Source organism: Priapulus caudatus, unplaced genomic scaffold (genome assembly GCF_000485595.1).
Source record: "Priapulus caudatus unplaced genomic scaffold, Priapulus_caudatus-5.0.1 Scaffold13, whole genome shotgun sequence".
In the NCBI taxonomy this organism is placed as follows: domain Eukaryota; kingdom Metazoa; phylum Priapulida; class Priapulimorpha; order Priapulimorphida; family Priapulidae; genus Priapulus; species Priapulus caudatus.
This window is the reverse complement of record NW_014577074.1, coordinates 731,966-746,445: the sequence shown is the minus strand read 5'-3', so window position 1 is coordinate 746,445 and position 14,480 is coordinate 731,966. Positions and strand designations below refer to the sequence as shown.

General features: G+C 44.2%; 1 protein-coding gene and 1 long non-coding RNA gene across 6 annotated transcripts in view; both read left to right on the top strand.

Annotated features, from left to right (window-relative positions):
• LOC106808346 (diacylglycerol kinase theta-like) overlaps nucleotides 1-14,480 on the top strand; it is a 95,552-nt gene that overhangs the window by 77,108 nt on the left and 3,964 nt on the right. For 3 of the 5 annotated variants that reach the window (XM_014811045.1, XM_014811053.1, XM_014811036.1), the window contains exons 11-21: nucleotides 4,030-4,172; nucleotides 4,644-4,705; nucleotides 4,905-5,055; nucleotides 5,288-5,445; nucleotides 5,669-5,820; nucleotides 6,390-6,496; nucleotides 7,196-7,346; nucleotides 9,342-9,545; nucleotides 9,812-9,967; nucleotides 10,280-10,445; nucleotides 10,939-11,037. In XM_014811045.1, the coding sequence (XP_014666531.1) occupies nucleotides 4,030-4,172; nucleotides 4,644-4,705; nucleotides 4,905-5,055; nucleotides 5,288-5,445; nucleotides 5,669-5,820; nucleotides 6,390-6,496; nucleotides 7,196-7,346; nucleotides 9,342-9,545; nucleotides 9,812-9,967; nucleotides 10,280-10,445; nucleotides 10,939-11,037 (1,549 nt within the window). Of the gene's footprint in view, nucleotides 1-4,029; nucleotides 4,173-4,643; nucleotides 4,706-4,904; nucleotides 5,056-5,287; nucleotides 5,446-5,668; nucleotides 5,821-6,389; nucleotides 6,497-7,195; nucleotides 7,347-9,341; nucleotides 9,546-9,811; nucleotides 9,968-10,279; nucleotides 10,446-10,938; nucleotides 11,038-13,650; nucleotides 14,473-14,480 lie in introns of those variants that run through there. The other 2 variants (XM_014811070.1, XM_014811061.1) reach the window with 1 other exon arrangement.
• Nucleotides 7,503-7,914, top strand: LOC106808386. The gene is made up of 3 exons (XR_001393770.1): nucleotides 7,503-7,521; nucleotides 7,697-7,811; nucleotides 7,882-7,914. It is a non-coding gene; the product is annotated as an uncharacterized LOC106808386 (long non-coding RNA).

Here is a 14,480-nt window from a genome sequence, read left to right as displayed (position 1 = left end):
GCGATTCAAGAATTGCTGTCGAGTTGCATGAAAAAGTCGCAGATCTGCGCTAGGCTTTAGAAGTGGGAGGAACTAGTGGGAGGAAGGCCAAAGACAGGTGCTGCTAGAGGGGGCGAGTACATCAGTCTCAGCAACAGCACCAGAAATGACTACGCTGCAACTCAGATACTTTCTGCTACCGTACTCGCCCCTACATTATCTCTACACGCGTATCACAACCCTAACCCAGGAAACAATCACACTGCACTGACTCCCAAATAATTTACATTGTTCACAGTTAGTTCAAATCACTATATAGCAATAATTTTCCATTCTACGAACCACAAATCTATAACTTGTAAACTAATACAAATAAAATAAAATAAAATAAATTCAAACTCTCCTTTAATTAAAGATGATTATCACTGTCTATCCATCCCACAGATTATCACATGCCAATCCCTCACACAGATTGAGCAACAGAACAGCATGAGCAAACGTTTTCCTCACCAAGAAAACCATGAAACTTGTGAATTTGAATATTGTAACTTGAGCACTTGTTTGGTAGTAATTACAACGTATTTTGTACGTGCATAACTAAAACTCCGGGTACATGTGTAGAGTTTATGAAATGGTCTAAATTTTTAATTGAATGCAGAAAATTACAATTCTCTTGTGGAATAAACGTTCTAAGTTGAGACGAATAGGTACTCTTGAGTCAGTGTAGTGTAGTAAAGGTTAACCTAAACAAAATCCACATCCGAAAACCTGTGGAAGGCTTGTCGTTTTCCTTGTCCCAAGCAGTCTGCATTGCCACCAATCGTTGCTACTATCGCCTTGAATTTGGAATTCTGGAATGGAACGAGGGAGAGATTTACACACAGTCGATGTCATATCTTGGAGGCCACTTTCGTCAGCCGTAATACCCATAATTGGCTAGTTAATGAATTGTCCACAGTTGGCTGGATATGCATCAGAATGAATTATTGTCACGGGGCTGGGGAACAGCGCAAGGCCGACCATGACTGACATTTAGGTGACCCGGCGTCCACTCTCGCTCGTGGCGTCCGCTTGTTGTGTGTGTGAGCTGTGGGGGCGAGTTGAAATCGTGATTGAGCATGAGAGAATCCGTCTTTGAAACTTCCCCGGTGCAAAGGAGCAAACTCGGGATGCTACTTGCCTCGTATCCTAGCCGTCAACCACGTACAACGGAGGTTCAGTTGTACTAGAAAAAGAAAGACGGAGAGAGAGAGAGAGAGAGAGAGAGAGAGAGAGAGAAGAGGTAGAGAGAGAGGAGGGGAGAGAGAGAGGAGGAGGAGAGAGAGAGAAGAGAGAGAAGGGAGACAGCCGAGAGAGAGAGAGACCAGCAAGAGAGAGACAGCGAAGAGAGAAGAGAAGCAGAGAAGAGAGCGAAGAGAGATGAGAGAGAGAGAGAGAGAGAGAAGAGAAAGAGAGAAAGAGAGAAGAGAGAGAGAGAGAGGGAGGAGGGAGGGGGAGGAGGGAGGAGCGAGGAGGGAGGGAGGGAGGAGGGAGAGAGGGAGAAGGGAAGAGGGAGAGAGGGAGAGAGGGAGGGAGAGAGGGAGAGAGGAGAGAGGGAGAGAAGGAAGAGGAGAGAGGAGAGAGGGAGAGAGGAGAGAGGGAGAGAAGGAGGGATAGAAGGAGGAGGGGAAGAGGAGGCGAGGGAAGGAGAGAGAAGAGAGAGAGAGAGAGGAGAGAGAAGAGAGAGAGAGAGAGAGAGAGAGAGAGAGAGAGAGAGAGAGAAGGGGGGCGTGTCGGTGGAGATCACAGAGAGCAACACGCAGCATTCCCTTGTCTGGCATGGAAATTGGTAGCTTTTTTTCCTATTTGTCGTTTGGTGACATCTGCTACAGAACCTCTTCCCAGTTGTCTTGTGCTTCCCCTTAAAGGTTAACATTTACAAATTTCAAACTGACTTCAACGCACAGCACGCATTTCTTCTTTTGGGTGGTGATTTATACTGTTTCATTTATGCAAGTAATAGTTAACATTTAGCACAAGGCAAGATGTACAGTTTCCTTAGACTAAGGTGATTGTGATGACGGTAAGCACTAGCCGCTGCTACAGCTTGGTTTTGGGGATGCAATCGTTAAATGCCCCCATGCTACGCACGCAGGGACCGTTGATAAATCTTTGCTTGAAGAATCTCGTAGATACAGGTCTAGAGGTACTTAGTTGCACTGTACATCATCCTATTTTGCCATCTAATTATCTGATTAATGGCTATGGTCTAATGTCATGTGTACTAGTATGTATATCTCGTGCTACTATCCTGCCTACTATACTGTCTTCTAGCCTATATATCTCACCCCGCAATGTGGGAGTTTCTGTCTGACGGTATATCCTATCCTACCATGTGATAAATTGATAACTGGTATCGTATCTCCTTGTCTGTATAGCCTGGTGATGTGTCTTGTGTTTCTCATTGCAACATGGGATATCTTGCTATCTGACGTAGTGTCTTTAATTCTGTATATCTCATCCGATCATGTTAAATCCTCAATGTCATCGATTGTGTATATGTTGTCCCACCACGTGATAAATTGTTAGTCATGTCTCCTAGCTTGTCTATGTCATGCTACCATGTTCTGAATGGCTGTCTAATGTCATATGTTCTAACTTGTGTATCTCATCCGACTGTATGATATAGGTATCCTAATCTCTCACACTCGCATCTGTAAAAGGCTGTCTCGTGTCACGTTCAGATACGTATGAATCAGCCCGCCACGTATTGCCTATCTGATCTCATGTCTCTTAAGCCGTCATATCTCGCCCCTCATCTGACGAATGGCTATGTTATATTATGTCAGCGCGCCTGTATATCTGCCCGCCAGTATATCTCATCCCAGCATGCGATATAAGTGTCACTGTAGCAGTGGATGTATGCGTATAGCAGCAGCCTGTCGTTGTCACACAGGCAGCACGTACAGCAGCGCAGTGTTCGCAGTTTCAATCATTACTCAGTCCCTGCGTGGACGCGGAGAGAGCTCTATCTGCATTAGTACAGCACAGGTTTTCAGCGAGGTCTTTCTGCAATTGGTTTTTTCGGGCAGCTGGCCGTGTCTGGCACCAGGTGGCAGCAGCATCCTGCAGGAGCAGCGTTGAGTTGCAGCCCCCTTGTTGGCGAATTGATTTTTCCTAGGTTGAGCGGCTGTCGGCAATATTTCTTGATATGCATGTAGTATGTTGTCGTAGCAGCAGGCTGCATCTACAATATTACAATTTTCCATAAAGTTGCAGAGTGTATACTGTACCAAATTTTTGACTTATCGTTAATATCCTTGTTGCTGTGTGTTTAGTGCACAGCAAAATAATATAGCCTGTCTACATCATCAAAATATTATGAGAATTTAGCAAAGCTTCCAAAATTATATTAATGGCATCGTGATGCGTTCTTACTGTATAAACATTACAAGAACGATTTTAAGCCACAAATCCATGTTGAAAAACCCTCTTCCTCCAAACGTATTTTTTTCTTTTGTCAGTATACAATGTGAGAAATGTCGTGATCTTTAAGCTGTGTTAGTTTTAAATGTATTCTTGCTAGAGCAAAAGATAAAGGTCTGCACTATTTATAAACTTCTCAGCAATGCTAACATTCGAAATTTTGTAACAATGCACGTTATTGTTCTGGTATTTTTTTTTGGGGGGGGTAGCTTTTAGTGTATACATTGCATTATGGGGAACATTTAGCTTTGTTGGAGATTCATTAAAATAGAAAGGTAGATGTTTCAATAGCGGATGATAGAGCCCAGCTATGTACCATGCAAAACCCTAGTGTTTTACCGGCCTAACGTAACAAAACAGCATTAATAAGTTCCCAGAAAATATCCCTATCATACAAGGAAAATGAACATTCACAACTCACAGTGAAAAAAAGGAACAAGCTCCCACAGAAATTATAAAAAATTCTGATGGGAAAACACGGGTTCGCTGCGAGAGAAAAGTGACTCTCTGCCTACCTGGAAATAAAATGTGGTTACCTAAGAATTTATGTGCGATGTGTTCTGATTATACGTTGTTTCTCTCTAGGGTTGCCGTGCCATATAAGAACATTCCTGTGACAAGCAACACGTCCGCTGACCAGGTCATCTCTTATGCACTGAAAAAGTTTGGAATGGACAGTGCTGAGCCGGGAGACTATAAACTTGTCGAGGTGTTGTTAGAACGCGGAAGTAAGTATCGGGGGTGGGTCAAATTTAGTTTGTGGTAGGGCAACCGTTGCCTTTGGATTATTCAGAGATTTTAGGGTTCTGCAACAATTTGGAAGGACACCAAGGCATGTGTTTCCTTTAAAGAAGGTGGACTTATGTGAGACACTCACTATTAAATTTATGCATGTTAGCACCCTAAATAATGCTCGCTTTTCTAGGGCGATACAATTCGACGGGACATCATTTAGGTTCTGAATTTTGTTGATGCTGAATGTATATTTGTATTACAAACAATTCATATGTTGTTGTTTATCAATGAAATTATCATATATGATGTGTGTATCGTTAGTTATGGTTGTAATAACTAGTTAAAGAAGTGTTTTGCTATGCTTTGAACTTCTGTTACTAACGTATTTGGAAAGTTATGCTGAATCACTTGAAAATCACAATGAATTTAGTAGAATGTAATTGATAACCACACTTGTTTTACAGTACAACAAAGAGAGTTAACAAGAGATGAGTGCCCATGGCAAATTATGCAACAAATTAGGAAGGTAAGATGAAATTCAATCATGCTTCGGTCTCATTTGCTATCATATAGAAGCCACAGCAAAAGGAACCAGTATTCAAGCAATGACTATCTTGTTGTGCAACCCCTTGTTGAATAGTATGGTAGCAATTGTTTGCGACGTATTCTATCGGAATTACACACGTTTGAGCCTGTGTTTAAAGTGGTGGTACTATCTGTTGCAGGAATCTCTTCACAAAATGCAAGTAACGAGGTTTTACATCCAGCAAGTGAAAGACCCCCACGGGCCATCTATATCCCTGTTCGTCGGGAAGCTGCCAGAAAGTCTCTCGCAGAGGCAATATGAAACCATTTTAGTCAAACTCTTAGGCAATGGTACGTTGTCAGATGCCCTAGTTCCTCACTGCTAATTCTGTGTTGTGTAATGCCTGTGAATTTTCCTGTAGGATAATAACAATGGTGATACTATATGCACCTTTTGATTCTGTGCACTTTCATTTGCTAATGTGCCCAACCATATTGAATGTGATACAACACTTCATGTTTGTTTGGTTGTAGAAAACTCACCTAGGGGCACCTCTAAAAATTGTGTTCACCTTTTTACTAGATTTAAAGTATAGCACCATCGGTCCAATATACTATGAGTTTGGATCGCTGGTGATCACATACGTGAATGGTGAAAGGGCTGTGAAGGCATTTGGAAGGTTACAGGAAGCCATGTATGATGACAAGCAGTTGCTGGTCCTGCTCCTGCCAAACATACAGGTGAGTAGAGTGATGTGAGGTTAGAGTGATGTTATTCCCCTTTGTGATGATTTACAATGTTGGGGCTATAAAGTATTTAACGACAAGCGTAGAGCACGAACTCTTGTACAAAATTGCGATGTGCTAATGGCATCTAATAAAGATTCAACTCGTAATCGAAAACAATCACACGTTTGTTGAAAATGTTTCAGTCACTTTTATTCGCATGTCGTTTTCCTTGCAGGCGCATATGATTCCGACACACGTCTTGCCTCTGCTGGTGTTTGTGAATGTAAAGAGTGGGGGCTGTCAGGGCCTGGACCTAATCACTTCCTACAGGAAACTTCTCAACCCTCATCAGGTGTTTGACTTGGATAATGGCGGCCCTTTAGCCGGGTGAGCATTGTAACTGATGTGTATAAGTATCAGCCCTCATATTTGTTGAGCAGTGAAATGTTACGGATAGACTACGGCTAGTTTAGATTGGTAACTGCTGGTATAGCCGCGTTAAATCACTTGCTACTCGTTTGACGAGGGGTGTAGGAATTGTCTTGTGGACGTCTTTTCTTTCTAACTTTTGGCATGCTGAATGGGCTGAGTGTACATAGTGGAGAAAAAAGGGACTGCTACAAACACGACAAAGAAGTTAAAAAATTGTTTTTGCTAGCCTCTACTGCTAATGCAGGCACTCATCCCCCAAATTAATCCAAACTACAAGGTTTCATTTGAATGTTGTCAATGTCAGTGCTATATGTTAATGAGGTTTGAGTTAAGCACAGATGATATCTGCCGTTTGCCATGTGTTAATGCAATGATAAAGGGATGTAAATTATTTCCATGTTTCTTTTCTGCTCTTGCGTGGAATGCAGGCCATAGAATCTATCTCTATGGACAGACAGTACACTAGTGGAAGTGCGTAGCAACTCTTGCCGCTTTTACTGACAGTAGGTTTCAATGTGTTTCAGCTTGTATGTTTTCCGCAACATAAAGAAGTACAAGATCATGGTGTGTGGAGGAGATGGCACCGTAGGATGGGTGCTGTCCTGCCTGGACAACGTCGGCCAAGACTCTGGTGAGTAAAGATGCCATGACAGGCTTACTCCTTCATGACGGGTGTATGGGGGAAGTGCTTTCTGTGTGTTAAGCGCAGACAGTAGTATGAAACACATTATAGACAGACACATAACATTAGTATGCACAACAGTAGCAGTAGGATGCCAGTAGTATGAAGGATGTTGGAGGGTCCAAGTGGTCATTGCTGGTCCTGGATGTAGATTTCCCCTGCGGGCACTGCAGCACATTATATGAGCTACATGACGATTGGTTTGTAGTCTTGCAATTATCATGGTGCTCAAGAGTTTAAACATACTGATCTAGTTGAACCTACTACTCTCTCCAAATTTTGAGGTGTTTGAAGTTTGGTATCACCTAACACTTTCTTGTGTTTTGTATATGGCTCGATCAGGAAAACATCTATTTTAGTAATCTTTTCACCTTGACCTTTCACCTAGAATACTCATATATGTTCTTTTATTATGTCCAAGTGGCCAGCAGTGCATACTAAAATATGATGGTATATAGTGATACTATATAAAACATCAAACTGTGTAGTGCATGTCCAACTTTGTTAGATTTTTACACTCGGAGACCTCGGATCCTTTAATTTTAGCACTGAATGGTCGGAACAGTCTATCACAACGCACATACACTGCACCTGTTAATGTTGAGGTGATTGTAGACAAGCGGCTAACCTTGCCTGTGTTTGCTACAGAATGCCCTTCACCGCCGTGTGCGATTGTACCCCTGGGCACAGGCAATGACCTGGCGAGGGTGCTGCGCTGGGGGCCTGGCTACACCGGAGGTGAAGATCCTCTCAACATGCTGAAGGATGTGATCGATGCTGAGGAGATTCGATTAGACAGGTATGGGCAGGTAACAGGGGCTGAATTAGTGACAGGTATAGGCAGGTAACAGGGGCTGAATTAGTGACAGGTATAGGCAGGTAACAGGGGCTGCATTAGTGACAGGTATAGGCAGGTAACAGGGGCTGAATTAGTGACAGGTATAGGCAGGTAACACGGGCGGCATTAGTGACAGGTATAGGCAGGTAACAGGGGCTGAATTAGTGACAGGTATAGGCAGGTAACAGGTACTACATTAGTGACAGGTATAGGCATGTAACAGGTACTACATTAGTGACAGGTATAGGCAGGTAACAGGGGCTGAATTTGTGACAGGTATGGGCAGGTAACAGGGACTACATTAGTGACAGGTATAGGCAGGTAACAGGGGTTGAATTAGTGACAGGTATAGGCAGGTAACAGGGGCTGAATTTGTGACAGGTATAGGCAGGTAACACGGGCGGCATTAGTGACAGGTATAGACAGGTAACAGTGGGCCTGAATTAGTGACAGGTATGGGCAGCGTAACAGCGGCCGAATTAGTGATCAGGTATAGGTAACACGGGCGGCGATTAGTGACAGGTATAGGCAGGTAAACAGGGGCCTGAATTAGTGACAGGTCATGGCAGTGAAGAGGGCTGAATTAGTGACAGGTATAAGGCCAGGTAACACGGCGCATTAGTGAGCAGGTATATGGCAGGTAACAAGGGGCTGAATTAGTGACAGGTATGGCAGGTAACAAGGGGCTGATTAGCTGACAGGTATAGGCAGTAAACCAGGTTACTACATTAGTGACAGGTATAGGCAGGTAAACAGATACTACATTAGTGACAGTACTAGGCACGGTAACACCGGGCTGAATTAAGTGCAGGTATAAGGCAAGTAACAAGGGCTGAATGTTGTGCACAGGTATAGGCCAAGGTAACATGGGCAGCATTAGTGACCAGGTATATGCAGTAACAGGCTGAATTCCGTGACAGGTATAGGCAGGTAACAGGGGCTTGAATTTTGAACAGGTATAGGCAAGGTAACACAGGGCGCAATTAGTGACAGGTAATAGACAGGTAACACAGGGGCTGAATTAGTGACAGGTATGGGCAGTAACAGGCGGCTGAATTAGTGGACAGTATGAGGCAGGTAACAGTAGCTACTTTAGTGACAGTAATAGCAGGTAACTAACCGGCGGCATTTAGTGCAGGTATAGGCAGGTAACAGGGCTGAATTTGATGACAGGTATAGGCCAGTAACAGCTACTGGACATTATGAACGGTATATGGCAGGTAACACGGGCTGAATTAGTGACAGGTATAGGCCAGTAACAGGTAACGTACATTATGACAGGTTACTACGCATTCAGTGACAGGTATAGGCAGGTAACAGGGGCTGAATTTGTGACAGGTATAGCGCAGAGTAACACGGGCGGCATTATGGACAGGTGATAGGCAGGTAACCACGGGCAGCATTAGTCTGACAGTAATAGGCAGGGCCGACATCGCCGAACAGGTACTACATTATACGAAAATTAGTGACAGTTGTAGCCTGAATTTGTACAGGTAATAGCAGGTAACAGGGGGCTGACATTTGTACAGGTTAATAGGCAGGTAACACAGGGGTATTGAAGTGACAGGTATAGGCAGGTAACAGGGGTTGAAATTGTGACAGGTATATGGCAGGTAACAGGGCCTGATTGTGACAGGGTATAGGCGAGGTTACAGGGCTGAATTATGAAGGTCAGGTAAAGTACTAAGCTGACAGGTAAGGCAGGTAAGATACATTAGTGATGCAGTATAGGCAGGTACAGGTACTACATTAAGTGACAGGTATAAGTAAGCAGGTACTACATTAGTGACAGGTATAGGCAGGTAACAGGTACTACATTAGTGACAGGTATAAGCAGGTAACAGGGGTTTCATTAGTGACAAGTATGGGTAGGTAACGGGCTACATTATTGATAGGTATGGGCAGGTAACAGGGGCTGAATAACTGCCAGGTAATAATGAATGTGTTATCACACAGGTGGACTGTTGTGTTTCATCCGGACGAGAAACCAGCAGATGACACCAAATCGCTAACATCACTAGGCAACAGCAATCCACAGAACACGGAGGACACGACGTCCATGTTTGTGATGAATAACTACTTTGGGATTGGATTGGACGCTGACCTCTGCCTTGACTTCCATATGGCCAGGGAGGAGAACCCAGACAAGTTCAACAGCAGGTATACTCACGTAAATAGATAAATAAATTCACACATGTGCATGTGAGCAAGTACATACGTGTTTGTGTACTTGGCGAATGTATGTGCGTGCGTGCATTCATGTGTATAAAACAAGGATTTGCTACTAAAAGCGTACCACTCGCTGGTCATGAAAATTTTACGTTTTTTTCGAAAGTGCGTATCTGATGAAGCTGACTGTGTCGGTAGTGCGATCTGTAACGAGGGGGAAGTTCACATAATTTACACGTGTCGCCATCTGCATTCAGGTTGCACAACAAGACGGTGTACGTCAAGAAATCACTACGCAAGATGTTCAACCGAAAGTCGTGCAAGGACATGCAGAACCAGATCAGGCTTGAGGTGGATGGCCGGCACGTAGAGCTGCCGCAGTTGGAAGGAATTATCATTCTCAACATACTCAGGTACGCTGCATTAAGGCGTGCTTGGCAACTACATCACAGTACCTTTGCTAGCCATCATATCATCATCATCATCATCATCATCATCATCATCATCATCATCATCATCATCATCATCATCACCATCGTGTTATCGCAGTTGTCCGTTTGCGATCTGTTAATATCACTGCATGTAAAGGTTTCGTCAAGTGGCGGTGCGTTGCTGGTCGGTTCGAAGCAGCACATTTAAGCTAAATCCGCCATGCACTGGTACATGACATGTTTATCTGCTGAGCCACAAGGTTTAGCTCATGTTTTCTCTGCATGCGTGTACAGCTGGGCATCAGGAGCTAACCCGTGGGGGCCACAGAAGGAGGACCAGTTCAGCAAGCCGAACCACTACGATGGTAATCTGGAGGTGGTTGGCGTCACAGGAGTCGTGCACATGGGTCAGATACAGAGTGGCCTGCGTGGCGGTGTGAGGATTGCACAAGGTGGACACGTAAGTGGCATTGCACCTACACAGGAGGGGGGGCGCAGTTATCCATGGAAAAGAGTATAGTTGATACTGAATATGCCGTCGGCAGCAAGGTTTCTTGATGCCTAACATCTGGAAGTGGTTAGGTACGTGTGCTAGAGGATGTAATTTGAGACACAAACTCTATTATGAGAGATTAAAAAGTACTGAAAAATGTGATGGCATGAAAGTACACATCTGTTACTCGGTCGTATTGAGTTTTCATCTTTATAACATGAAAAAACACTTGTGCAATAGCATTGTTGTCGTTGCTGTCTGTGTTTCCATCTTTTTCATATAGAAAAAAGAAGGAATGTTCAGTATTTAAATCACTGTATAGGATATAAATATATTATGATACGCCATGTATGATATGCAATTATGATTAAAACCTTCCGCGAAGGAATGGATTCTCTGAGCTTGACCAGGATGTCCTGATTATAACATGCTTCATGTTCTCCAAAAATTCTTCTTGCAGATAAAAATCTGGCTGTACAATGATTTACCGGTGCAAGTGGATGGTGAGCCGTGGATACAGTCGGCTGGGCAAGTCGTGGTGCTTCGCTCTGCGCTAAAGGTAGGTGCTCATGTTTTACTGTCTGTCTGTTGCTGGACTCGTCAGGCAAGGGCTACTGTTTCGCAGGTACACACGTGCATTTACATCTAAACATTTGTGGTGAAAAATGATTTACCTCCGAGGTTGTTGGATAGGCCATGGCGGTACTAGTAAGGGTGGTGTCACAATTTGGGAAAGTGCTTTGGGGGCAGTCTGATTATCTGAGTCTGAGGAATATGCATTGTCACACCATCATGTTTCAAAAAATTACTTGTCAGAATATTCCACGAGGTTACATGTGATAGATGGAATAGGATGGCGGTGAGTATCCGTGTTTAAAATTCTAGAAGACAAATGTAGATGATGAACGTAACACAAACTCTACAACACTATTCAGGTTCTCATCGATATTTCTAAAATGCTTCGTTCGTAAAAGCGGTCTGAGTACTATCAAATGTGCATTAGATTTTTGAATTTGTCATTCAGATCTCAAAATCCAAAATGTAACAATTTCAGTAAGTGTTCCTGTCAGTGTGAAGAAGGCGATGGTTGAAGCACGTTTTGATCCATTCAGACTGCTCTGCCCATCCAGTATCAATATTCTCAAGTCCAATTCACAGTAAGACATTTCTTGCTGGGCAGAAGCAGCAGTGCTGCATTGTGCCTGCAGGCCGACTATGTTAAATGCATTGATCTTTTCTGGGTGGTGACTCCATTCTAACTAGTACTCGCGCAGGCAGACAACACACGGTCACGATGTGGGAAGTGGTTTATCCTGCCCCATCCTGTGAACGTGACACTGATAAAGTTGTGTTGTGACGTCTATTCTGACAATAGACATCAGCCGAGAATTTCTCGAGTGATGGAAATGGGTAATTTGAGACACTGATGCACAGTAAGGTGCTTCTATGTTTTGTATTTTGTGAGACATATAGCCCTGCCTGGTCTTGCATGCTGAATGCAGGTCCAGATATTTTTCTGTTCAGTTTGCGGGGTGTTGAGACGAGCGGTAGTGATGCAGTAATTATATGAATAGATGTTTATATCAAAGGGTCTTGCACAAAATGAGTTTCACATATATTTTACTTAAGCTACTTGTGTTGTCACTGTGGCTTGTGATGCGTTGATGCCATACATGTTGTAATATAAATATAATTGTCTACTGACTGGAGAGGAGCTTTTTGCTACCTGAATATGTGCATGATGTTCTGCCTGGCTCTGTCCTCTTTTCTCCGTTATCCTGTAGTAGTTGAGCACTATCCACCTCAGGCCGTGCTGCCTGTCAGGCTGTAGAGTATAGAAGCTTACAAGCATGTCAGCAGATAGTGGTCCACCTGTATATGCGTATGTGTGCCCGTGTGTGTGCGTGCATGTATGTATGCCTGCGTTCAGCAAAGCATGTGTTTTAACGACGAATCTTGGTCTAGCAAGCATGCCTGTGACAACTCAGCGTGTTGGTTCAAACCGGATAGCACTGCTAACTGCATGGCGACTCTGCCGCCATTATCCTTCTGCTACCTTGCATCTGTCGGCTGCGATGTTAACTATCTATATGGTCAGTATTGGAACTGTGTCAGAAGCACCACGAGCAATCAGTCATCTCGCTATTAGGACATCAATAAAAAGACCCATCAACCAGCGCTAGCTTGCAGGACACGACATGTGTTGCGCTACACTACACTACTCGCTGTCATAGGTGATGCTGCAGCTCCATGAGTTTAACATAGGTGTCTCTCATCGGATGACACGGTAGAGAAAAGTCTGCTGAGGCTGTAAACTGTAGCTGTGGTGTCCGATTCCGTAGTGCATTCTCTTACTAAGCATTCCAGAACAGTCTGTGATAGAATTTTGATAAAAGATGGGCTGGATGTGTAAATAATAGCTGCGTTGTTGCTTTTGAAGTCCCTGCTGTTGAAAATTGCTTCATAGATGCAAGCTTTTATAAACTAATACAAACTGCATAGAATTGCTTACATGCGTAAATGCAGCCTCTTTGCAGTCTTTTCATAATAATTTAGACAAGCATAGGTAACGATGCGTGCGCTTGTTCCTGGGGGGAGCATATACTCCTATCTCCAGAAGCATGGAATACTAACTCTAGCATCTAGATTTATCCATATCTAGGATGCAAAACAGTTTTGCTCTGCCACCACCTCTACACACGTAACATCACTTAGTGCTGCGCTGTGAGCAGTCATCTGACTTGGCGTGACAAATGTGCATTGATTGATATGATGTCTGTATAGGTAGGTGTGAGAGAGCTCTGTCGTAGCTGGCCTGGCTAACACACACACACACACATCCTCGTCGTTGGCACCTCTGTTGCTTATCGCCTCGGAGCTCCTGCTGTAACTAGTTGTCCTGCTGCAGGTGGCATGTTGTGTAGCCGCGCCGTAGCTTACCTGTCCCGCTCGCAGCGCAGGCGCAGGTTCCCGCAGTGTGGCCCTCCTCCTCCTCCTGCTGGCACATCGGCTTTCTGTAGATGGCGCTTTACTAGCTAGAGCAGTGCGCACGTGATCGGAGAGACGGCGTCGCTTTAATGTCGACACTGGTGGCAGCGTCTAGCTTGCTCGTCGGCGGCTAGCCGTTGGCCGGTGTTCGTGTAGTAAAGCATTTTCTGTTCTTTCTGGGCAGGCAACTATGCTGAAGAAAACAAAAATTAAACGACGCAACACGGAGCCGGTAATCCTGCCATCCGATGAGAAGCGCGCATGACAGACGACCCCAGCTAGCGCTCTGATTACCCATTCTGTTCTCTCTCAAAGATTGCGGGGTCGTTGCAGGAGGTTGTTCGGAAAGCCATGCAGTTAGTAGCCGTGCTTGATTTCGCTACCGGTTTCATATGCTGGAGGTTACACCACATGGAGCCATTTTGTCACACACACCCACGCATGCACGCACGCTCGCACGCGCACGCACGCACAGCACGCACACATGAACGAATACATGCGCACATGCCAACACGCACATCCGCACGGGCGCGCACACCCACACACACACCCTATGCATGATGTGTAGAAGAAAGCATTAGCTGGCTCGCCACACAGTGAAGAACAAACAGTTCAATCAATGTGCTGCTCTTTTATTTGTATTACGGGCATAGCTGTGAAGTACTTTGTGAGATGTGCTACGCAAATTATGTTGATCATGCTAGGGTCACCCTCATTGCACATGGCAGCTCTACTTGTACATGTGTGGCTGCATACTTTTGTTGGTGTTGCACATTGTTTTAGTTTATTGACTGTTTATTCTTGTCGCGCATACGTAGCACTTGGTGGAACTACTATTTCTCAGCTGCGAAACGAAAATAATAATGTTCCTCAGCCTTGTGCGTGTAATTTAGGTAGTGGGACAGATCGTTAGCTAAATAGATAATTGTTAAGAACAATGTAGGTACAATGTAGAACTAGTGTGAGCTTTTTGCTTTTTTGTTATTTATACTTGTTGTAATTTTTGCGGTGCAG